Consider the following 23,956-nt stretch of genomic DNA (forward strand, 5'->3'; position numbering starts at 1 on the left):
GACTGTTGTTCCCCAATATACGAACCATAAACATACGATACTACTCCACAAATACATACAAACTAAATACCAAACACTGAACCGAATTACTTATATACTCAAACCATTGTACCTTATGATTTGAAAGACCAATTCCTGGTAACCCTGAAACATTGATTCCTTTATTATCCAATTCTTTCATTACCTAACATCCAAGCTTTGAAAATGTCATATTGATCCTTATGCAGATTGAAACCATTTCATTATTGAACGTTCAATATTGTTAATGATTCGGTTTATTGCTTATTACTGTTTATTCTGTTATTATGTTAGAATTGGATTGTTTTTATAAAATTGTGGACCAGATTCGTGGTCAGACCATATAATGGTCAAGTTAGGCCAATGTGTGCCTTGGATCCAGTAGTTAGAACAATGCTGTGTGCTTTGCTCGGGGTTAGTGCGTGACTGATCAGCAGCCTAACCTTGGTTTTTAAAATAAAAATATAATATCCAATTCTAAATCATAAGTCATTGTGCACTCGATATCATAACCATTTTTATTTGATGATCATTATTCTCAGTTTTGTCATTGTGACGTGCTGAGCTGGTTAGCTCATTTGTGCGATGTTGTTTTTGTTCTTTTCCAGTTAAGAAGGAACCAGTTGGTAACGAAGATCCCCAGTCCAGCGCGAGAGCTAGGGGTTCAGGTTGATCGAGTTAAGCTAGTAGGCTTCTTTTGGGATAATTTGAGTTTGTAAAAGTTTGTAATAATGTTTGATACTCAGTTCTGAGTTTGAATAGTTGGGATTTGAGCGTTTGTAATATAAGTAGGTGTGTTTGGCTTGTGTGCATACTTTAACCTGTTGTGGTCTGTGGTATTTGGTAAGTAGGGTCACCGTATTTTATTATTATCTTTATTATTGTTATAAGCAGGTTATAAATAAGGTGTGTGTGTGTGGACCCCAAACTTCTGACCCGGGTTTGGAGGGCGCCACAGGTTTGGTATTAGAGCTACAGGTTATAAGTCACTGACACAAGCCTAGATTGACGGGAATGGGTAGAGAGCTAGGATTAGAAGTAGGGAATAGAAAGATAGAACGTCGAGAGGTTGAGTGCTACGGTATAATAGGTATTAGTATGATTCGCGTCGTGGTCCGAGATTCTTATATTGCGATATGATTTCAGATAGCAGCGATGGCCGACTCTTTCATCCCCGTATCAGCTGATCACTCAGAGCCTTCAGTTGGATTACCATCTTCAGATCCACGTCCTGTTGTTCCACCAGCATTGGCTATTCTACCTCCACCCGTGTTGCAGCCCGTACCACTGCAGGCTATTCCACCCCCAGGCATGAGGCCACCTATCAGAGGACCCCCACCAGTTGATTCAGATTCCACTGGGCATTCAGTTGCAGGTGCCCCATTCCAGTCTACATTGCATCCAGTTCCTTAATACCGGTATGAGACTCTTCTATTGGAGTGTGATTCCTTGTTGGCCTAGATCCGAGAGCTACAGCATATCATCAGGACTACAGATGTTGATCGTGGTGTGAGGGAGCTTCGAGAGGAGATCTATGTGACACACAGGATTCTTAAGGCTAGGCTACATGGAGCTACATTACCTGGCCGAGGCCCTGATGCACTTATGGGATGGGCTACTGAGGTGATGGAAGACTTTGAGAGGCTGGGAGGACCAGAGTTTCCTTGGAGTTGAGTCAGAGATCCAGAGATGGAGATGTTGATCAGTATTGTTATGGTTGTGTAGTATGTACAGTAGTGTGTACTATGTATCAGTAGACTTTTGGGTTGTATTTATAGACTAGCTATGTTGAGTAGTGAGTAGGTTGTTGTACCCTTTTGCTTTTACTTCCGAAGCGTCTTTACGCTTGTACTACCTAAAACTTTTCATCTATATATATCAGTACCTTTTTCCTTTTCAGCATTATCATTTACTTTACTGCACTTGTTTTACTTTACCTTATTTATTGCACCAGTTATACCCCTGTGATACCATGTACCCTGTTCCCTTAACTGTTTATATTCTGTAAGGAAGCATGCAATTTACTTAGTTCAACTGTTACAACTGTTTTCAAAAAGAGATATTTCTGTTTTACAAAACTTTTCTTTTATGCAAAGGATTTGATTTAAAAGCTAAATAAGTTGTTTGATTGTTTACAGAAAATGCCTCCTAGAAGAAATACCCGCACCAACACCCAGAATGAAGAAACCAACAACAACAACAATAACAACCAAGATGATACAAACCAGAATGCAAACCCAGGACCCATAGACCCAGCAATAGCCCAGATTCTCCAAATCTTGGCCCAACAAACAGTTCACCTAGCACAACAACAACAAAGACAGACCAATCCCCAGGTAACTTTCAAAACTTTTCAGGCAGTAAACCCACCAGAATTCAAGGGTTCCTTAGAGCCGATTGAAGCAAATGTTTGGTTAAAGGAGATAGAGAAGGCATTTGCCTTGGTGAAAGTAAAGGAAGAACAGAAGGTTGAGTTTGCAAGCTACTATTTGAAGAATGAGGCCACCTATTGGTAGGAAATGGTGAAGACATTGGAAGGTACGGATGTTATTACTTGGGAAAGGTTTAAGGAATTGTTTTTAGAAAAATATTTTCCTCAGTTTGTTCAGGATCAGATGGAGCTGAAGTTTTTAGAATTGAAGCAAGGAAATATGTCGGTGGCAGATTATGAAAGTAAGTTCGAAGAGTTGTCAAGGTATGTGCCGTCATATGTGGATACTGACAGGAAGAAGGCTAAGAGATTCCAGCAAGGTCTAAAGCCATGGATCAGAGGGAAGGTAGCCATTTTTGAGTTGGATACCTATGCAGGAGTTGTACAGAAGGCCATGATCACAAAGATAGAGAGCGAGATGTCACAGAAGGAGAAAGAAAATAATAAAAGGAAATTTGAGGGAAATGAAGGTCAGTCACAACCAGGGAAGTTTCTAAATTTTAAGAAGGGAAAGTTTCAGCCAGGAAGAAATTTTAATTTCAAGAGACAAAATGTAGGCGACGGAGGCCAGGGCAACCGTCCAGTTAATGTGAATCAGCCGAATCAGTTGAGGTTAACTTTTCCAGATTGTCGGGTATGTGGAAAGAAATATGGAGGAGTTTATAATAAGATGAATGTCGTTTATTTCAAGTGTAATCAGAAAGGGCACTATTCGAGGGAGTGCCGAAGTCAGCCAGCAAGAGAGCCAGCAAACAAGGATCAGCCTATCTGGAATCCAGCAGTTAAGGTTCCAGTTATTGGATTTACATGCTTCAAATGTGGAAAACCTAGACATATAGCCAGGGATTGCAAGACACCAGCCCCAGTCAGTAATGCATTAAGGATTATGGGATCTACCCCAGCAGTGAATGAGACTCCAAGGGCTAGAGTCTTTGACATGTCTGTGAAGGATGCTATCCAGGATACTGATGTCATGGCAGGTACGCTTAATGTGAATTCTTTATGTGCCAAAGTGTTAATAGATTCGGGAGCAACTCGATCGTTTGTTTCACAAGATTTTGTTAGTAAGTTAAATTATCCAGTTGAGTATTTAAATGAAATAATGACTGTGGAATTAGCAAATCAAGAACGAGTATCTGTTAATCAAGTTTGCGGGAATTGTAAGATTGAGATTTTTGGTAGTAGGTTTTGTGTAGATTTAATACCATTTAAGCTAGGAGAATTTGACGTTATCTTAGGAATGGACTGGTTATCTAAGCACGATGCCCACATAGATTGTCGAAATAAGAAGGTAATGGTGAAAATGCCAGATGAAAGGATAGTAATGTTCAAGGGCCAAAAGCAAGTAAAGAAGTTCTTAATGATGATTCAAGCCAAGAAGTTACTACGGCAAGGATGCGAGCATTTCGTGGCATATGTGATTGACAGAAGTCAGGAGCCAGCAAAACTTGAAGATATTCCAGTAGTCAATGAATTTCCAGACGTGTTTCCCGATGAGTTACCAGGACTTCCTCCAGACAGAGAAATTGAGTTTGCAATCGACTTAGCACCTGGAATAGAACCAGTATCCAAGGTCCCGTATAGAATGGCGCCCGTTGAGATGAAAGAGCTAGCGAAGCAATTGCAAGAGTTATTAGAGAAAGGAGTAATCAGACCCAGTGTATCCCCGTGGGGTGCACCGGTACTATTTGTCAAAAAGAAGGATGGAAGCATAAGACTGTGCATCGACTATAGGGAGCTCAACAAGCTTACAATCAAGAACAAGTATCCGTTACCCAGAATTGACGATTTGTTTGACCAATTGAAGGGAGCCAAGTACTTCTCCTAGATTGACTTAAGATCGGGATATCATCAACTAAAGATTAAGCCAGAGGATATACCGAAGACAGCTTTCAGAACAAGGTATGGACATTACAAATTTTTAGTGATGTCTTTTGGATTAACAAATGCCCCGACAGCGTTTATGGACATGATGAATAGAATTTTCAAGGAATATTTGGACAAGTTCGTTATTGTGTTTATAGACGATATTTTGATTTATTCAAAGACAATAGAGGATCAGGCAGAATATTTGAGAACAGCTTTGGAGATTTTAAGGAAAAAGAAGTTATATGCTAAATTCTCAAAGTGTGAGTTTGGCTACAGGAAGTTCAGTTCTTAGGGCACATAGTCAGTAATGAAGGGATCAAAGTGGACCCAGGAAAGATTGAAGCAATTACAAATTGGGAAAGACCGAGAACACCAACAGAGGTAAGAAGTTTCTTGGGATTAGGGGATATTATCGTCGATTTGTTCAAAATTTCTCAAGGATTGCAATACCATTGAAAAAGCTTACACGCAAGAATGAAAAGTTTATATGGAACGACAAATACGAAGAAAGTTTTCAGGAATTGAAGCGAAAATTAATCACGGTACCTGTTTTGTCACTTCCAGATGATCAAGGTAATTTTGTAATTTATAGTGATGCTTCTCATAAAGGACTAGGATGTGTTCTGATGCAGTACGATAAAGTGATTGCGTATGCGTCAAGGCAATTGAAACCACACGAACAGAAATATCCTACTCATGATTTGGAGCTAGCAGCCATAGTTTTTGCTTTGAGATTTGGAGACACTATCTGTATGGAGAAAAGTGCGAGATTTACATGGATCACAAAAGCTTGAAGTACATATTCACACAAAAGGAGCTTAATATGAGGCAAATGAGATGGTTAGAATTGATCAAGGATTATGACTGCACGATTAATTATCATCCCGGTAAAGCGAACGTTGTAGCAGATGCGTTGAGTCGGAAGGAAAAGTTAAATGTGTTATCAGTGCCCGAAGAAATATATAAGGAATTTCAGAAATTGGAATTGGAAATTAGAGTTTGCAAGCCTGGTGAAATAAAAGTGTATAGTATGACTTTCCATCCAGAGTTGTTAGAAAAGATAAAGAAGTATCAGGAAGATGTAATGGATCAAGATATAAATCGTTTGGTAGGTGAAGAATTGTGTACACAAAAGGACGATCAAGGTATTCTTAAGTTTTCTTCTAGAATTTGGATTCCACCGGTGACGGAGTTAAAGAATGAAATTTTACAGGAAGCTCATAATTCGAGGTATTCAATCCATCCAGGAAGTACCAAAATGTACAGAGATTTAAAGGAAAATTATTGGTGGCCAGATATGAAGAGGGAAATTGTGGAATGGGTTAGCAGATGTTATACATGTCAGAGAGTTAAAGCAGAGCATCAGAGACCAAGTGGATTACTACAGCCATTGGAGATTCCAGAATGGAAGTGGGAACATATTGCCATGGATTTCATAGTTGGATTACCAAGGACAAGGGCTAATCATGATGCCATTTAGGTTATAGTGGATAGACTTACCAAGTCAGCTCATTTTCTGCCTATAAATGAAAGATTTTCATTCGACAAGTTGGTCCATATGTACCTGAAGGAAATTGTAGTTCGTCATGGAGTTCTGGTGTCTATCGTATCTGATCGAGATCCAAGATTTAATTCAAGATTTTGGAAAAGTTTTCAAGAATATTTGGGAACAAGACTGAATATGAGTACGGCTTTCCACCCACAGACGGACGGCCAAAGTGAAATAACAATCCAGACGATTGAAGATATGTTACGTGTTTGTGCTATTGACTTCAAAGGGAGTTAGGACGAGCATTTACCTCTGGTAGAATTTGCTTACAACAACAGTTATCATGCCAGTATTGGGATGCCACCCTATGAAGCCCTTTATGGATGCAAATGCAGATCTCCAGTGTATTGGGACGAAGTAGGAGAACGTAAAATACTTGGACCTGAATTAGTACAGCAGACAAAGGAAGTTGTTGAAGTTATCCAGAAGAGATTAATAGCAGCATAAGACCGTCAAAGGAAATATGCAGATCAGTCAAGGAAAGACATGGAATTCGAAGAAGGGAATTTGGTATTACTGAAAGTATCACCGTGGAAGGGACTAACGAGGTTTGGAAAGAAAGGAAAGTTGAGCCCAAGATATGTCGGACCTTTTGAGATTCTAAGGCGCGTTGGCAAAGTAGCTTACGAGTTGGCGTTACCTCCGCACATGGAGCACATTCACAATATTTTTCACGTATCGATGCTTAAGAAGTATAATCCAGACTCCAGGCATGTAATAGAATATGAGCCAATAGAGCTTCAGGTAGATTTGTCATATGTAGAGAATCCGATAGAGATTCTAGAAGAAAGAGAGAAAATTTTAAGAAATAAAGTGGTAAAGTTAGTAAGAGTATTGTGGAGAAACCCAAAGGTTGAAGAGTCAACCTGGGAGTTAGAAAATGATATGAAAGAAAAGTACCCTCATTTATTTTCTTAGGAGATTCTATGGAAAGAATCCTTTTAAGGGGGGAATGATGTAATATCCGGGATATATCGTGTAATTATTTTTGCTAATAAATAATTATTATATGTGTTCAGTATCTATTCTGTGAATTATTTGTTAAGTGTTAAATGTGTTTGGATATTTAAAAATAATATTAATTAAGTATTTTAATTTTTATATGTCCAAAATAAAATATAGATAATTGTCATATCTTCCTAATTATTTTTATAATGATTTATGATTTTATGGGAATTATATGGATTTTATAAAATCTTTTTCCGAGTCTTTAAAAACTATTTTATACAATCGGGAACCAACCGACGTCATCCGCTTTTACGTTTTTATAACCCTTCCGAGAACTCCTTCCTAACCTAATTGCAATATTCCGAGCATTTTCCATATTTCGACTTTTTCGATCCGGCGTACGGTTTATCCTACGCGGGTCCCGGCGTAACATTTTCGATACATTATTCGTTTCGGTAAATCAATAAAACTCATATTTTCGATAAACGGGATCTTTTTATTAAATTATCACAATTATCACCTCGTAATATGTCTAACTAGGCTCTGAGACCAAGACCGCAGTACAAATTGTACTGATTTGGATAATTACCCCGAAAACCGGTACCGTTTGGATCGGTTTTTATAAATAAACGTACCATTTTATATCCGGAATGATCTAACGGGATACTAATTTTCCATAATTATAAATAGCCTTTACCATATTTTATTCAGTATTAAAAATCATTTGCAGTCACTAATTATAAAATTTTCCAGAGAAAATTCATATATTCATAAACCTTTCTGAAAATCAAAACAACAATCGGAGGTGTTACCGGAATCCGTTTGGAAAGCTCGAGTACTCAAAACGAAGGTCTTGAGGTGTACTATCAGATTCTGTGAACCATATACCTGCAGAAATCAAGGTTTATTTTCTGAAAAATTTATTTATTTTTGAATTATTTTTATTAAAAATATGAATTTTTGTACGGATGGTTGTTGAAGTTTTCGATGTTTCATCGGAAATCAGCGATGTTCTTGGCCATTTTCCGGCCAGAACAGGGATGATTGATGTGTTTTGATTGCATGAATAGGTTCCTGGTGTTGTGTAGAGTATATCTGGAGCAGATGGTAAGGTAAGGGTGCTGGAATCGTGTTCTCCGGCGACTAGAACTGTAAAATTACAGTTTAGTACCTCAATTATTGGGGACGATGAAGTTCAGTCCCTGCACTTTCCAGAGTTTGCAAATTTAGGATTCATGTTATAAAAATATTCAAAAATCATATTTTCTATTTATTTTAATTATGAAAATTCGTTTTTAATTTCTGAAAATTCTAAAAATTATTATTTTAATTCCAAAAATTATTTTTAATTCAAAAATAAATCTGAATTAATTAGTTAATTAATTTCAGTTAATATTTAATTGATTAATTGATCAATTAATTTGAAAATTAGTTGATTAATTGATTTAATTAATTATTAATTAATTTTAATTAGTTATTTAATTAGATTTAATTATTTAAAAATAATTTAAAAATTCCGAAAAATAGTTTTGAGCTTTAAAAGATTATTTTAAATTATTTTCAAGGCTTGATAGTTATTATAAAATTGCTTTGAAGCCAGATTTGGCCAGTCGAACCCTGTTTATTACTTCGAAATTGATCCAACGACCCGTTTTAATTCCGAAAAATGTTTTAAAAATTATTTTAAATACCCGAAAGCCTGTTTATGACCCGAGACTTCTTTATAAATAATATATTATTGATTATTTGACGTGTTATGTGCTATATGTGACTTGTTGGTTAACCGTCGGTCTATATATTCGATGTTTACTTGTTTATAGTATAACTTTCAATCCGTTAATCGGATTTGGGTAAAACGAAGGGTAGATAGAAATGTGTTTCGAATAGAATCGTATGAGTTAAATATTGATAGATGCTTATGATATGTGAGCAGAAGAGGCAAGGAGTAGGAAAGGGAAACAGATAGTCAAGGAGTAGACGGTTTTGATTGAAAGTTAGAGAAGTATAGCAAGCTAATACCAGACAAGTGTTCTGAACTTTCTCAAGATATATTGTAGTGGATTGATAGTCCTATTCTATATTACAAGTGCTTTGAAGCACTGAACCTTAAACCCTTATTCTAGTTATTGATCTTGAGTCGTAAACCTTATTCTTTCTAAACCATTGATTGTTGTACACCCAGATAAGAACTATAAACATACGATATTACTCCACAAATACATACAAACTAAATACCAAATACTGAACCGAATTACTTATATACTCAAACCATTATACCTTATGATTTGAAAGACCAATTCCTGGTAACCCTGAAATATTGATTCCTTTATTATCCAATTCTTTCATTACCTAACATCCAAGCTTTGAAAATGTCATATTGATCTTTATGCAGATTGAAACCATTTCATTATTGAACGTTTAATATTGTTAATGATTCGGTTTATTCCTTATTACTGTTTATTCTGTTATTATCTTAGAATTGGATTGTTTTTATAAAATTGTGGACCAGATTCGTGGTCAGACCATATAATGGTCAAGTTAGGCCAATGTGTGCCTTGGATCCAGTAGTTAGAGCGGTGATGTGTGCTTTGCTCAGGGTTAGTGTGTGACTGATCAGCATCCTAACCTTGGTTTTTAAAATGAAAATATAATATCCAATTCTAAATCATAATTCATTGTGCACTCGATATCATAACCCTTTTTATTTGATGATCATTATTCTCAGTTTTGTCATTGTGACTTGCTGAGCTAGTTAGCTCATTTGTGCGATGTTGTTTATATTCTTTTCCAGTTAAGAAGGAACCAGTTGGTAACGAAGATCCCCAGTCCAGCGCGAGAGCTAGGGCTTCAGGTTGATCGAGTTAAGCTAGTAGGCTTCTTTTGGGATAATTTGAGTTTGTAAAAGTTTGTAATAATGTTTGATACTTAATTCTGAGTTTGAATAGTTGGGATTTGAACATTTGTAATATAAGTAGGTGTGTTTGGCTTGTGTACTTACTTTAACCTGTTGCGGTCCGTGGTATTTGGTAAGTAGGGTCACTGTATATTATTATTATTTTTATTATTATTATAAGCAGGTTATAAATAAGGTGTGTGTGTGTGGACCCCAAACTTCTGACCCGGGTTTAGAGGGCGCCACATTACTTGTAGCATTTTCTTGCCTTATAATATCTTCATTTATTACTTTATTTCAGTCTAACACCTACTTCCAAGGCGCTGTGAGGCAAGCTGAATCATAGAAGAGGGCTTCTGACAAAGCTGACAATGCCATCAGGAAGTAGCAGGAGAAGTATGCCGCTTTGGAGCGAAAGCTGAAGCGCAAGGAGGAGGAGCTTGGAGAGTCCAATGTTGAGATGGTTGTCCTTAGGGCCGAGAAGGACAAGGCGATTGACAACTACTTGGACTTGGAGGAGTTTACCCAATCCATGAGGGTGAGGGATGATTCAGTATTCCCCGGGTTTTTTAGGACTGGCTGGGCCACGACCCTTGGGACCGTAAATGAGGCATGTCCTGATATTAACCCGACGGACTATGTCTGCCCTGATGACGAGGCTTTACTGCAGAGGTTTCGTACCCGAGTGGTTGTCTCGGATCGTATCCCTCAGGACCCACTTCTTCCTCCTCCCGAGTCGTCTTTCAGGCCTGCTGTGGATGATAGTTCTTCCTCCTCCGGGACGACTGAGACTTCTAGCAAGAGCGGAGGAGATGATGATATGGATGCTGAGGACACCTCTGCTCCTTAGAGCTTTTCTAGCCATGCGTGGCTTATTTATTTTATATTTTCTTTGAGACTTATCTTATCAGACTTTGTATTATTTACTTGAACCTATTTTATTCATCAAACTTTATGCTTTCATCTCATGCACCTAGTTTACTTGTCTTGTTACTGGGATTCAAACATATTTTGAAAACTTTCAGAATTTCACAAATTGTTGGGATTCATCCCTTACACAAGTCTTAATAAACCTCAAAATAAAACTAAAACATGTAAATCCTAAGCAAGCAAAGCTTCAAGGTGCTTTTCAACCTACTTGTCATCTTGACAAGTGAGAATCGCCTCAACCGCTTCACACATAGTAAATCTTCAGGTTTTGTGCATGCCAAGTTCTCGGGACTTCGAAACCATCCATAGTCTCAAGCTTGTAGGTTCCTCTACCCTGAATACTCTTGACCTTGTATGGCCCTTCCCAATTTGGGGCAAGTTTCCCTTTCTACTCTACACCAGAAGCTTTCACCTTCCTCAAGACTAAGTCACCCTTTTTGAAGAACCTTTCCTTAACCCTTAGGTTGTAGTAGAGCGAAGCCTTTTTCTGATATTCCACTATCTTCGCATGTGCCTCATCTCGTACTTCGTCGATTAGATCCAGGGCTAACCTTTGCCCTTCCTCATTTTCCTCAGCATCGAAAGCTTGAATCCTAGGAGAGGAATGTGATATTTCTACAGGAACAACCGCTTCTGCCCCATATGCTAACATGAAGGGAGTTGCTCCAGTCGTGACTCTACAGGTAGTCCTATAGGCCCATAATATTGGGAGTACTTCAACCACCCAGTTATTCCTCGAATTCTCGATCCTCTTCTTTAGTCCATCCTTGCCCATTGGCTTGCGGGTGAGCCACGGAGGTGAATCATAATTCAATTTCATTCTCTTCATAATACTTCTTGAATTCCTCATTGTTGAACTGTATTCCATTGTCAGTGACTAGGATGCGGGAAATTCCATACCGGCACATGATATTTTCCCACAGGAATTGTGCAACCTGCTTAGTTGTGATTTTAGCCAAAGGTTTGGCTTCAATCCACTTAGTAAAATAATCAATGGCTACAATCAGGAATTTCCTTTGTGCCGTGGCCATGGGGAAAGGCCCAAGTATATTCATTCTCCACATAGCAAAAGGAATGGGTGAGTTGTTGGAGGTCAGCATCTCGGGGGGTTGTCTAACGATAGGTGCATGCTTCTGACAGTGGTCACACTTCTTCACATACTCTTTGGCATCAGCCATAATTTCTGGCCAATAAAAGCCTAATCCGGTTATCTTATGAGTTAGTACTTTGCCCCCCAAGTGTTGTCCACAGATACCTTCATGCACTTCTTCAAGAGCCAAGCGTGCCTCATCGGGCCTGAGACATCTTAAGTAAGGAACCCCATAAGATATTTTATACAAAATCCCATCTATCAAGGAGTATCTTAGTGCTCGAACAGCCAACTTTCGTGCTTCAGTAGCATCATTTGGCAACCAACCAGTTTGAATATGGGTCTTAATGGGATCTATCCATGACGTCCCCAGACCTATAGGAGCTACAAGCTTAACATCAATGCTCCGTGTCTTCAGAGCGTGGAAGTATACACTTCCTGAACTTTCCTCTATCTCAGATGAAGCAAATTTTGATAATGCATCTGCCTTAGCATTTTCCTCCCTTGAAATGTGCTCAACATGGCATTCATCGAATTAGGTCATCACAGCCCTTACTAGGCGGACATACTTAGCCATCATACCATCCCTTGCCTTAAACTCTCCCTTTACCTGGGATATGACCAGCTTCGAGTCTCCAAAGACCTTTAAGTTCTTGACTCTTAGTGTCCCTGCTAAGCCAAGGCCAGCTATTAGAGCTTTATATTTTGCCTCATTGTTTGTGGTCGGGAAGTCGAACTTCATAGCATATTCAATTAAGAACCCATCGGGGCTTTGTAAAACCAAACCTGCTCCACTTGAATTTGTTTTTGATGCTCCATCAAAATAGAGAACCCAATATTCCTTCTCCTTATCATCCTTTTCTTTGTCCCCCTTATCAACTTCCTTGTCTTGAGGTATGGTATCTTCCTGCCCCCGACTTCTTGGTTGGGTATGGTACATTCCACCATGAAGTCAGCCAATGCCTGGGCTTTTATTATCGTTCATGGCTTATAATTGATGTCGAATTCTCCCAGCTCTATTGCCATTTGATCAACCTCCCACTAGCCTTGGGACTATGAATGATATTTCTCAGGGGCTGATTTCTTAGCACCTCAATTTGATGCGCCTGAAAGTAAGGACGTAACTTTCTTGAAGCCATTACCAAGGCTAAAGCAAACTTCTCAATAGTTGAATAATTCAACTCAGCTCCATGCAGAATTTTGCTGACATAGTATACGGGTTTCTGGATTTTCAGTTCCTCCTTAACCAATACAGCGCTCAAGGCACTCTCTGAAATGGCAAAGTACAAGTACAAGACTTCATTCAAAGCTGGCTTGGCCAACAACGGGGCCTGAGCCATATATTTCTTTAATTCCTCGAATATATTCTGGATTTTCTCACTCCATACAAAATTCGTAACCTTCTTTAAAGACTTGAAGAATGACAAGCACTTGTCTCCAGACTTTAAGATGAATCGTCCCAATGCAACAACCATTTCAGTGAGCTTCTGAACATCTTTGATAGCTTTTGGGGGCTCCATGTCCAGGATTACCTTTATTTTATCAGGATTGGCCTCGATTCCTCTCTTGGATACCATCAATCCTAAAAACTTTCCAGATCCTAAGCCGAAAGCACACTTTGTAGGATTTAACATCATCTTGTGGTACCTCAGGACCTCAAAAGCTTCCCTCAAATGGGTTATATGGTCAGTCTTCACTAGACTCTTGACTAACATGTCATCAACATAAACTTCCATGGTCTTTCCAATAATATCCTTACAAATTTTATTTACCAACCTTTGATAGGTGGCTCCTGCATTCTTGAGACCAAATGTCATAACAAGATAACAATAAACACCAAAGTCAGTAATGAATGATACCTTTGGGATGTCGTCTTTGTGCATCTTGATCTGATTATATCCACTAAATCCATCCATGAAGCTCAGCATCTCATGTCCGGCAGTGGCATCTATCAAAGTATATATCCTTGGCAACGGGAAAAGGTGTCATGGAGCAAGATATCCACTGAAGCACCATTATCCACAAGGACCCTCTTAACCGGGCTGTTTCCTATTATCGGTGTTATGACCAGCGGGTCGTCATGGGGAAATTTCACACCTTCCAGGTCAGAATCATCAAAAGCCATTGTCACTCCAGTCCTGGCCCTCTTCGGGGCTTCCCCAACAATATGCATAACTTCTTTGGTATATGCTTTCCTGGAGTTCTTGGATAATCCAGCAGTAGTTGGTCCTCCAAAAATTGTGTTTATCACAGGCCCTCGGGGTCGCGGTCCTCCAAAGATTGCATTTATAACCGGTCCCCTAGGCTGGGGATTCTGCCCCTGATCGTCTTGGTCCCTCCTACGATCTTCAAAGTTCTTTCTCCCATTGTTATTCCTATCTCTTCCTTCCCCAGTGTACTTGTTCAATCTTCCTTTTCGAATGAGGAATTCTATTTCATCTTTCAGTTGCCTACACGCATCGGTGTCATGACCAACATCTTTGTGAAATCTACAATATTTGCTCTTGTCTAGCTTGGCAGGATCTGCCTTCAAGGGTTTAGGCCAACGAATATCTTGATCTTTCTCGATTTCCATCAAGATCTGGCTTCTAGGAGCATTCAGCTTAGCATATTCAGCGAACTTTTGCCCAGGTCCTCCCTTATTAGGGGTTGAATCAGGGTTTTGCTCAGTTCTAGGATACTTGTCCTTAGCAATATATTCCATATCAGTTTTCCGCTTCTTGCCTCCAGCGGGCTCGTTGCTCACTATTGTCTTCCTCATGCTCTATTCCACCTTGATGTACTTCACAGCCCTATCTTGGACCTGCAACATGCTTTCAGGTAGGCGCTTGGCCAAGGACATCTTGAAGAACTCATCTCTAGTTCCCTGTTGCAGTGCTATCATGGCTACCTTGTCATCAAGGTCTGGGACTTTTAAAGCTTCTTTCGTGAAACGATTCAGGTAGTCTCTCAATGATTCCTTCGCTCCCTGCACAATGCTCATGAGGGATGCTGAACTTTTTTCATGCACTCTCCCGCTAATGAACTGCTTAATAAATGCCAGACTTAATTCTCTGAAGGACCCAATAGAGTTTGTGGGCAAATGACTATACCATCTTTGAGCCATACCCGACAGGGTTTGAGGAAAGGCCAGACATTTAATAGTGTCATTCACGGGTTGTAACAACAGTGCATTGGAGAATGTCCTGACATGATTAGCGGGATCTCCCGTGCCATCATAAGTTTTGATGGTGGGCATCTTGAACTTTCTTGAGATATGGAAATTCATTATCTCTTCAGTGAATGGTGGAGTAGGATCATCAGGATCTTCAAGGGGAAGAAGATTCCTTGGATCAGCTCTTGGGATTACAGCCCTTCTTTGTGACGGACCATCCAGGTCTATGATTGAAGGAGGATTTCTCCCCCTAGGTGGTAATGGGGGCCTGGGAACCTGGTGCGCCTCCAAGTCACGCTTCAGCCTTTGAATCTCAGTCTCATAGGCCTTGATTCTCTCCTGCACTTCTTGGGGATTCACCCCTCGGGTGCTTCTAGGACGTTGGTTACCATCAGTCATCGGCTCTTTGCCAGCACGTCTCCTTCTTGGGGCCACTTCATCATCCGAAGATTCGGAGTCTCTCTCAGTATAAGGACCAGAAAATTTCTGATCCTCCGGGATAGGAGCCAAACCTTGTATGTAGGGGGTGTTCGCCCTCGTGCTTCACCCGTCCAGCATGTCCACTTCCTCCAACCTCAGGGTAAAGGGGCATCCCATAAGGGGGTTAGTAGTCACAATAGTTGAATACTCATACCCAACGGGTTGAGAATTCACAGGTGTATGTAGCTGCTGAAGTTGGGAATTCATCCCTTGAGTAGCCGAGGGAATCGTCCCTTGTGGCTGAGGTTTAGTTGCCCCTACCTGGGCTTCTCCTTGGGTGGCGGCATAGGTTAAATGCGGAGGTACCTCCACGGTTGACGAAATTACTTGGGTTGTCCCCGCGGGTGTTCCTCCTTCAAGGGCGCTGCTTGTTCTCCGTGTTCTTGTCATGGTTGTTGTTGTGTTTTCCCACAGACGGCGCCAAATGTTATGGATCAAAAACTAAGGTATACTAATTGTTGTGTTATTACTAGGGAACGTGAGCTTTGAGGCTCGATTTGACTGCTCTTGTCTTTCGTGACTCGATCTGCCTTACAAGATGCCTACGTACCTTGCTGTATGTCAAGGATCAAGTCAAAAAACGTAGTTCTGATTTGTGGGGTGAGGCCCCTTATATAGATGTTGGGAGTCCTTGAATTGGACTTGATTTAGGAGACTTGAGGGGCAAGTTTCAGAGTTAGAACGGACTTTGGAGTTCTAGGAAGTAGGAAGTTGATTCCTTGTTCAATTAGATCCCTTGAAAGCTGATCTACAAGGATTCGTGTCCTTATTAGGACTCATATTGACAGCTGTTTTTTCCCTTATTTAATTAATTACGAAATTAATTAATATTCAGGGTTGTGGGCCTTCTTTGTTCCATCAGGCTTGATCTGGTCCATCAGGCCTGACCAATGTGTTAACTTTTTTGGTCTGAATGTCATACATCTTCTTATAGGGCCTTGTAGCTCAAATCATGTATAATTAATGTAATATTAATTACGTAATCATAATTTATTTAAATCCCTATCATTTTGAAAGGCCAAGTTCATTAGAGAATCGAAAGGATACATAGATTGGATAAGAGACCAAAACGACTGATAGTCTAACTAGTGTATCATGTAGTGGGCACTAGACTGAGGGCACGTTTGGGAAATTTTAAAATAAGTAATTTATGACTTAAAATGAATAATTGACTTATAAGTGCTAAGTAGATAAATACTTATTTAGTAAAAAAAAAGTTGATAAATACTTATGAGTTACGTAAGTGTTTGGATAATTTTATTCATAAGTTAGAATTTTTTTTTACTTAAATGAACTAAAATAAATAAATTTTAAATATAATTATCTTAATTCGTGAATTTTATATTACATTAACATTTACAAATATATTTTTCAAAACTAAAATTAATAAAAAATGAAAAATCATGATAAATTGAGAAAAAGTACGTTATTGCTAACATTCAACTTATCAGCTTTTAAGTTATAAATTACACTTATAAGTTGAGTCGACAAACAGTCGTCGATAACTTGTTAAGTTGACTTATAAGATGTAGACAAACATGCCCTGGGTATCATGTTTTAGTCCTAACACTGGTCAATATGTTTAAGATATTATAAAAAAAGGTTTATCTAGTCACGAGTTCAAAAAGGTTTGTCTAGTCATAGTGCGTGTCCATTTAGTCTCTTATTTTTATGTAATTTTGTTGTGGTGACTTATTTTTATTGACAGTATTTTTCTACGTATCATCATTTATTGTATGTTCTCGGACACATATTAGAAAATTCGTATAAAAAATTAATCTAAATCCAATTAAAAGATCACACCCCTCTGACTATTCGAGGGTTTAATACAACTTCAATGACTGCGTTCTAAAGAAGCAAAACATCAGTAACAATTTAATTACTTTATAGAAAAAAGATTATACATACACTTGTACTTTCCCTGTTACAATGCACACAAGCATTACTGGAATACTCCTGCTCTGTTTTCCTAAAGATCCCAGATCCAAAAATTTCAAGAATAGTCCAAATAGCAATTAAATTACTATTAATTACCCCCCCCCCCCAAACAGTCCTATATCCTGAATACACAAGGGACTTTTTGTCTAGGTTTTACAACTTATTGAGAATACTTTTGAGGTCTGCTAAATAAAATATGAGAAGCCAAGGCACTGTAAAACTCATATGCTGCCATTTCTACCCCGCTGCTGGATATTATCTATTACTCTAATACATCTCATCACATTTGAATTTAAATAGCCTGTCTCAAGCTTAAGCCTTCAATTCAAAATGAGATTTACTCAAACTCCTTAATCTCTCCATATCTGTTCGAATTTGATCGGAAATTGTGGTGTACAGATATCTTTGTGCAGGCTCATCAATTCCATCGACAGTGGATGGCCAGCCTATAAGTGGCAAAGATGTATTCCTAGACAAGGAGATTGCCATTTCCTTCATTTTGGGAATGTTGAACTCTATTGGGTCACCGACAATAATTTCCACTTTTTTGTTACAAAGCGGGAAAAGCGGTCTTCTCCCGAAAAAATAATCTTCGGGCATTACCTAGGAATTTTCGGGCCAAAGCATAAGATTTATGAAAAAAGGACTTATATTAAAGAGCAAACACATAGACCACACTGCTTCATATATTCAAAATATTAAGAGAAAACTTCAATTACCAAAAAAATTCCTATATTATCATGTCAAGGCTGGTAGTATTGCTATTGTGGTAGTCACTTTACACATTCCACTTACTCAACCACTCAACAGAAAAAAGAATAATTTGGTCTTTGGAGAATATCCAAGTCACCAGCAACTAAATGCAATGTGTATTGTGTAATGTGTTATAGATTGCCTGCCGTATATATATTTTTTTATTATTATCAATAGTCACCAAATCTTAGATGCCACTATGCCAGCTATCAGCTTGTAATATTTTTTTTAAAAAAAACCTATAAGCTTGTCATAATTGGGAGAATATGACTAATAATAAGAATCAACAAAGAAAGAACATCAAAGGATGATGCCTGCAACAATAGCTATCTTCCTCTGTATGATGAATGCTTCATGATGGGTGAGCTCTGCAAAACCGTTTACTTTCTATTTTTGAAATTTGATGAAGAGCAGTGGTGGACAATATTGCATTTAATTTACTAACAGTGAATTGTGATAGGGGTTCTCTAACAGATAATTGCTCATATAGAAGGAAATCCATAGAGTAGAAACTAGATGCATTCATACTCTTTGAATTCTAGAAGAATCTTCGTGAGAATGAAAATTATGGGGCAGAGGGTAAAAGACAATCAACATTTTTCTTAGCAAATGCGCTATGTTAGTTATCGCACAGGATATCGCCAGAAAATAATTTTGGTATCAAGGGCTCCTTTTACATTTCCTCAATGGGAACCCTTTAATCAGTGTTTCTTCAAGAGGAAGTTGTGGTGAACTAGTATTCTAGTAGAGTTCGTGGGTTGAACTTGAAATTTCAATTCGCTGAATCATATAGATGGTTGGATCCCATTATCTTCTACCATTTAATTGTCTTGTAATCAAAAAACAAGAACACGTAACCAAAAAACAAAGAAAGAGGAGAAAGTTTTATTAGATGTTGTACAAATGGTAATAGTTTATTTTTCATGAATGGTTTGGGGAAAATAAGTTTATCGAGGAGATTAGACATTAGGCTAAGACGAGTGAAACATTTTTAGCCTGGGACTTGTATACACTACACTCATTGTATACCTGCATCTATGCAACTCTACCATTTGGCCCTAAGTAGAGAGGATAAAGAAGATGTCTTGGGATCACATTCAAAGGACAAAAAATATTGAACCAGTTGAGTACATGTAATATTCGTTTATATAATGAGTTAGTCTCTGAGCAATATTTGTAGTTGCACTACATTGATATGGAAACAACGCCTTTCTAACAATTTGTAATTATCAAAATAGTAGTACACATACAGCGAAAAATATTACCTTCTCAAAACCACGATGGACAATAGGCAAAACTATTGGAGTAACAGGGGAACGGGCGATAAGACTGGCAGTACCCCACTTTAATCTTCTAATTGGTGCATCTTCCTGACATACTTTCCCTTCTGGAAATGTATGCAACTGCTCATACAGAATATAAAGAGACCTCAGACATGTGATTGAAGATGACAACTTTATAACAGGTTTTAAGAGATAACATATCACATGAACAAAGGTCCTTATCTTTCTTGATGGGGTTAGTCAGGAAGTTACACAACACCAGAAAATATTAATAGAGACTGAAGGCAAAAGTTGTTTTTTACTAATCTACCATCGATGTTTTCAGTGAATCATTAATTTTTACGAGTTCATACCAAATTACCAATTATTGCTACCTTTTACTTTTTCTATACCTATGTACTAATAATGATTGTAAAATGTCAATGATATGCAGGACAATTTCCATGCTCTGAGTCTCCGACTCTCTAGATAGGAAATTTGCCTAATAGGCCAGTTCAAGCAAAACTCATAATAGGAACAATGAGAGACAAAACTTTCAGTTAAGCATTCCCTTGGAAGCAGTTCTACTTATTTTAAAATTGACAAACATGCTGCCAAGCAACGCAACAACTGAAGATTATCACTTAACAATTCATGGCAAACTAACAAGTTGGCATCTGTGGAATGCCTCTCGTCAACTTGGCTTCATAAAGAAATACCTCTAGCTATTTCCCAAACTGGACTTATGACACTGCTTCTATTTCTTTTTCTTTTCCTAAATATGATAATAGTTTTAGGCATCTAACTTTGTACTTTATACAGCAATTGCATTCCATATATATATAGTTTTATTTAAGGAATAAGTAAGAAACTGGAAAGTGCTGAAATATCTGTATAACCATTACAGGTTGTGCAAGCACAGTGAGAATCAAATAGTAATTATCCACATATTGAGTATCATTCAATAACATGGCTTATAAAAAATATAATCGCAAAATGTATTGATGATTAAGAGCAGCACATTATCAGAAAAAGAAATGAGAGGCGGCATCTTAAACAGTCGTAGTTTGCGAAAAAAGATAAAGGACACTGTCAAACTGAGGGAACATACAACTAAGGTGAAAGGTGATCAAGTAAAATACCCATTCTCCATCACTTAATCGATCAAGAGCTTCATTCATATGTTCCTGATAAATTCCACCACCCCTTGTTATGGGTATGCATTTCCCTGGAAATTTATTATTTCAGGAATGTATTAAATTAAAAAAAAAAGAAAACTTTAGTTGTAGAGGAACGTATTAAATACAAAAGGAAATTTCATTTGTAGAGCCAATTCAATAGAATGGGAATGATTAGAATGACTAGAAAAGTGGTCTGTAACACTTCCCACATAAACATATACAACTGAAGTTGAAAATCAATAACACATTGCCCAAAAAAGTAGAGTTTTTTGACAAGAAAGAAAGGGTTTTAGGCTAGTGCTTTAAAAACTGTGGTTTTACAGCAGCACTATGAACCACTTCATCCCAAAATATTAAGTCTTAGCAAAAACCGATAGAGGACAACATAAAAATTCCATGTAGAATATAAATTCGATTAAAAAACCCACAATAATCCCAAAATAAAGAAATGTACAGACCAAGTCTGAAAAAATAAGAGAGCAGCGTATTATTGAAGCAAATGTCATGGGCAGCAAGTGCCCAGCGTGCGAAACCGGCATCACAAGTGGGAAAACCTTGAAAACCCCACATAACAGGATCATCTAACCTGCATTGCAATACAATAAGAAAGAATACTCAATTAAACAGGCCAGGCAATGAAGAAAAAACCTAATTAAAATTGGGGGAAAATTGAGTAATAGACGGGGGGGGGAGGCTGACGTGGACATGTGATTGCTAACAGTAATGAGAGGAACACCGGGAGGTCTGGAACGGAGAAGACGAAAGAGAGTGTTGGAATTGTGAAGACGAGTGGTGTTGAGTAAATTAGCTACTGTTTTTGCAAATAAACCAACTGCTCCGATCACTATCTTTCTGGGCACTCCTCTCATGTGCTTTGACGACCCGGCCCATTCCATATGCCTGCCCATCATCACCCCCACCTCTACCTTCCCCCCAGTCGCCGCTCATATAATTACCCCCCGCATTTTCTACAGCCTCAAGTTTTGCTCTTTTTTGCCTTGTATAAAAATCTATCTATATCTATATTATAATAACCGCAATAGGCTTTATATTTTAATTATTAAAAATAAAAATAAATATTTTTATATTAAAGTTAAATTATTAAATTGATATATTACTTAGTCTTCTTATTCCTTTAATCAACGACCAAAATTTATCGTACTATTTTTATTATAAATTTATAATTATCATATATTTATATAAATTAATATATAATTTGAATAAATAAAATTTAAAATTTATTTAATTATTAACAGAACCCTGCTGGATTCACATGGTTCTCATTAGTTCATATAAAGTTTTTTTATATACAAACAACACGTGCATCGCACGGGATTTAAGTTAATATAGATAATTTCTAAATATCAAACATTAATTTACGGAATTATATTTCAAATGTATCTTTTTTTTTTGAAACAATTTCAAATGTATCTTAAAAGTATGGATGTTTTTCTAATATATTCCACGTTCAAAACTCACTCGTAAAAATGTCGTATTTGTGATTGTATTTTTTACAATTTTTCCTTAACCATGATTAACTTCGCTATTTTACAATTTTTTCTGATAAATATAACCTTTTACTTTATTTTGTTGATTCAAATTTGTTATACAAGTTAATATCATGCATTGGCAATACTTTTTAATAAAAAATCAGTACCTAGACAAAAGTGAGTCTCCGTGCGCATAAGTTTGAAAGTAGTTTTTAATTCATTTAAGTGGATATACTTGTCATCCAAATATCCACGAACATAGTAAATTATAAGTTAGTCAGGTGTTTAGATTTATAAGTTACTTATAAGTTAATAATGTGTTTGGTAAATTATAAATTATAAATTATAAGTTATAATTTTCTTAAAAATAATTAAACACTTTAATATAATAATTTAGTACTCCCTCAGTGGTCCAACTGGATTATTTATATCTGGGAACGAGGAATCGGCACGTATTTTAAAACTCCCGTAAAACATGGTTTACTAAATAATTTTAAATATTTTTTCTTTTAAATAAAAATTTAATATTTAAACTTTTATACAGAAAAAGAAAATTCTAAAAATAAATTATATAACTATATTTTATAGTAGCCTTAAAATACGTGTCAAACATGAGAAAAAAGTATGTAAAGAATCCAGGCGGAAGGAGTACATGAATATAAAATTATAAACACATGATTTAAAACAGAAATTTGAAATACAACGTTTAGGATAAGAAGCGGACAAGAGATTAGAAGAAAATGAGAGAATGAAAATGAGAAAGTAGCACGAACCCACTTTCTCATTTTTCACATATATATTTTGATATGCACGTTCCCTAAAATTTGCCAAACGATTCACTGAAATTGTAAGTGAGCTTTCTACCCGTTTAAGTCACGAACGGAAGTTGCCAAACAGGCACTATGTATGCTGATGATGCCATGATAGATATGAAGATATTATGCATGTATTGATGATCAGAGATGACTGTTGTTATGATTAATTGTGTCTAGACACAATTGGGGACTGGAACATACTGTATGTATATGATATGATGATACAGAGATGAAAATCAAGCAGAAAGGTTCTGTTTTGATTCTGAAAAATAATGTTTCGAATCTGTTCCATTTGATAATGATTAATTAGATTAATCATAATAAGTATATGACAAATTATATTATTATATGTTATTTGAGCATGGTGGATGGTTATGGCCTTTAGACCCTAGATTAATGGTTTTTTTATTGTGGTTTTGGTTTTAAAATACGACTTGCATGTCGTTTTGATTCTTGTAATATTAAATCTCGAATGTAAATCGAGTTATTCTTGTAAGTTCATTAGATTAGGTTTTTATATTTTATTTATGTAATGTACTTGAAGAATTGAAGACTAGAAGAAGGAATCAATGGGAGGTGATCTAAGGAAGCTATATAAGGAAGCAAATAAAGCAAGAAGACATATGATGTAATAGAAAGTTGTATTTATATACTTAACCACCTTAGATTGACCGTGATCTTTATCATATATCATGTGATGAATGAATGTGTAGAGTAGTTAAAATGATGCATGCTTAATTAGATTAGCAATGTATTTATATATTAAATACATCACTCATGCCATGCCTGCTAAACAAGATAAAATCTGTAACGATTCAAGATTTTAAAATTTAACAAACGATCATGAGATTCTCGTGTTTCGGATACACGAAATAAAATACGAATTTTCTTTATTTCTGATATGGGGCGATTTTTTCAAAAGCGGGTTAATTGAACTTATAAGGTTGTGGGTTTTAAGCGAGACCGTTGTGACTCCCTCACTACCTGGAAATCAAACCATTGACGAATATTGATTTGAAGTATTTCATTCAAGGAAAAATTGGGAATATATTTATGATGGGATCATGATCGTTTTAATATTAACAAAACCCTAAGTTTATATTAAGTTGTTTAGATGACTTCCAATATGTTCAACACGTTAACCCCTAGATTGAT

The 23,956-nt window shown here is 37.1% G+C and overlaps 1 protein-coding gene across 1 annotated transcript; it reads right to left on the bottom strand.

The window, feature by feature from the left end:
* Positions 1-17,230: 17,230 nt before the first annotated feature.
* Positions 17,231-21,479, bottom strand: LOC141720403 (N-acylphosphatidylethanolamine synthase). Its single transcript, XM_074522793.1, has 5 exons — positions 21,196-21,479; positions 20,955-21,082; positions 20,458-20,543; positions 19,319-19,456; positions 17,231-17,903 (listed from the first exon to the last, which is right to left on the bottom strand). Exons 1-5 carry the CDS (start codon positions 21,405-21,407, stop codon positions 17,613-17,615), a joined length of 855 nt encoding a protein of 284 aa, XP_074378894.1. The 5' UTR covers positions 21,408-21,479; the 3' UTR covers positions 17,231-17,612.
* Positions 21,480-23,956: the final 2,477 nt, after the last annotated feature.

Source organism: Apium graveolens, chromosome 4, assembly GCF_009905375.1.
Source record: "Apium graveolens cultivar Ventura chromosome 4, ASM990537v1, whole genome shotgun sequence".
Lineage (NCBI taxonomy): Eukaryota > Viridiplantae > Streptophyta > Magnoliopsida > Apiales > Apiaceae > Apium > Apium graveolens.

Coding starts and splice junctions, on each gene's coding strand:
- LOC141720403 (XM_074522793.1), bottom strand. CDS start 21,407: ATGATGGGCAGGCATATGGAATGGGCCGGGTCGTCAAAGCACATGAGA. Junction 20,544..20,954: donor CTCTTATTTTTTCAGACTTG/GTCTGTACATTT, acceptor ATAAATTTCCAG/GGAAATGCATACCCATAACA. Junction 17,904..19,318: donor TCCATCGTGGTTTTGAGAAG/GTAATATTTTTC, acceptor GAAAATTCCTAG/GTAATGCCCGAAGATTATTT.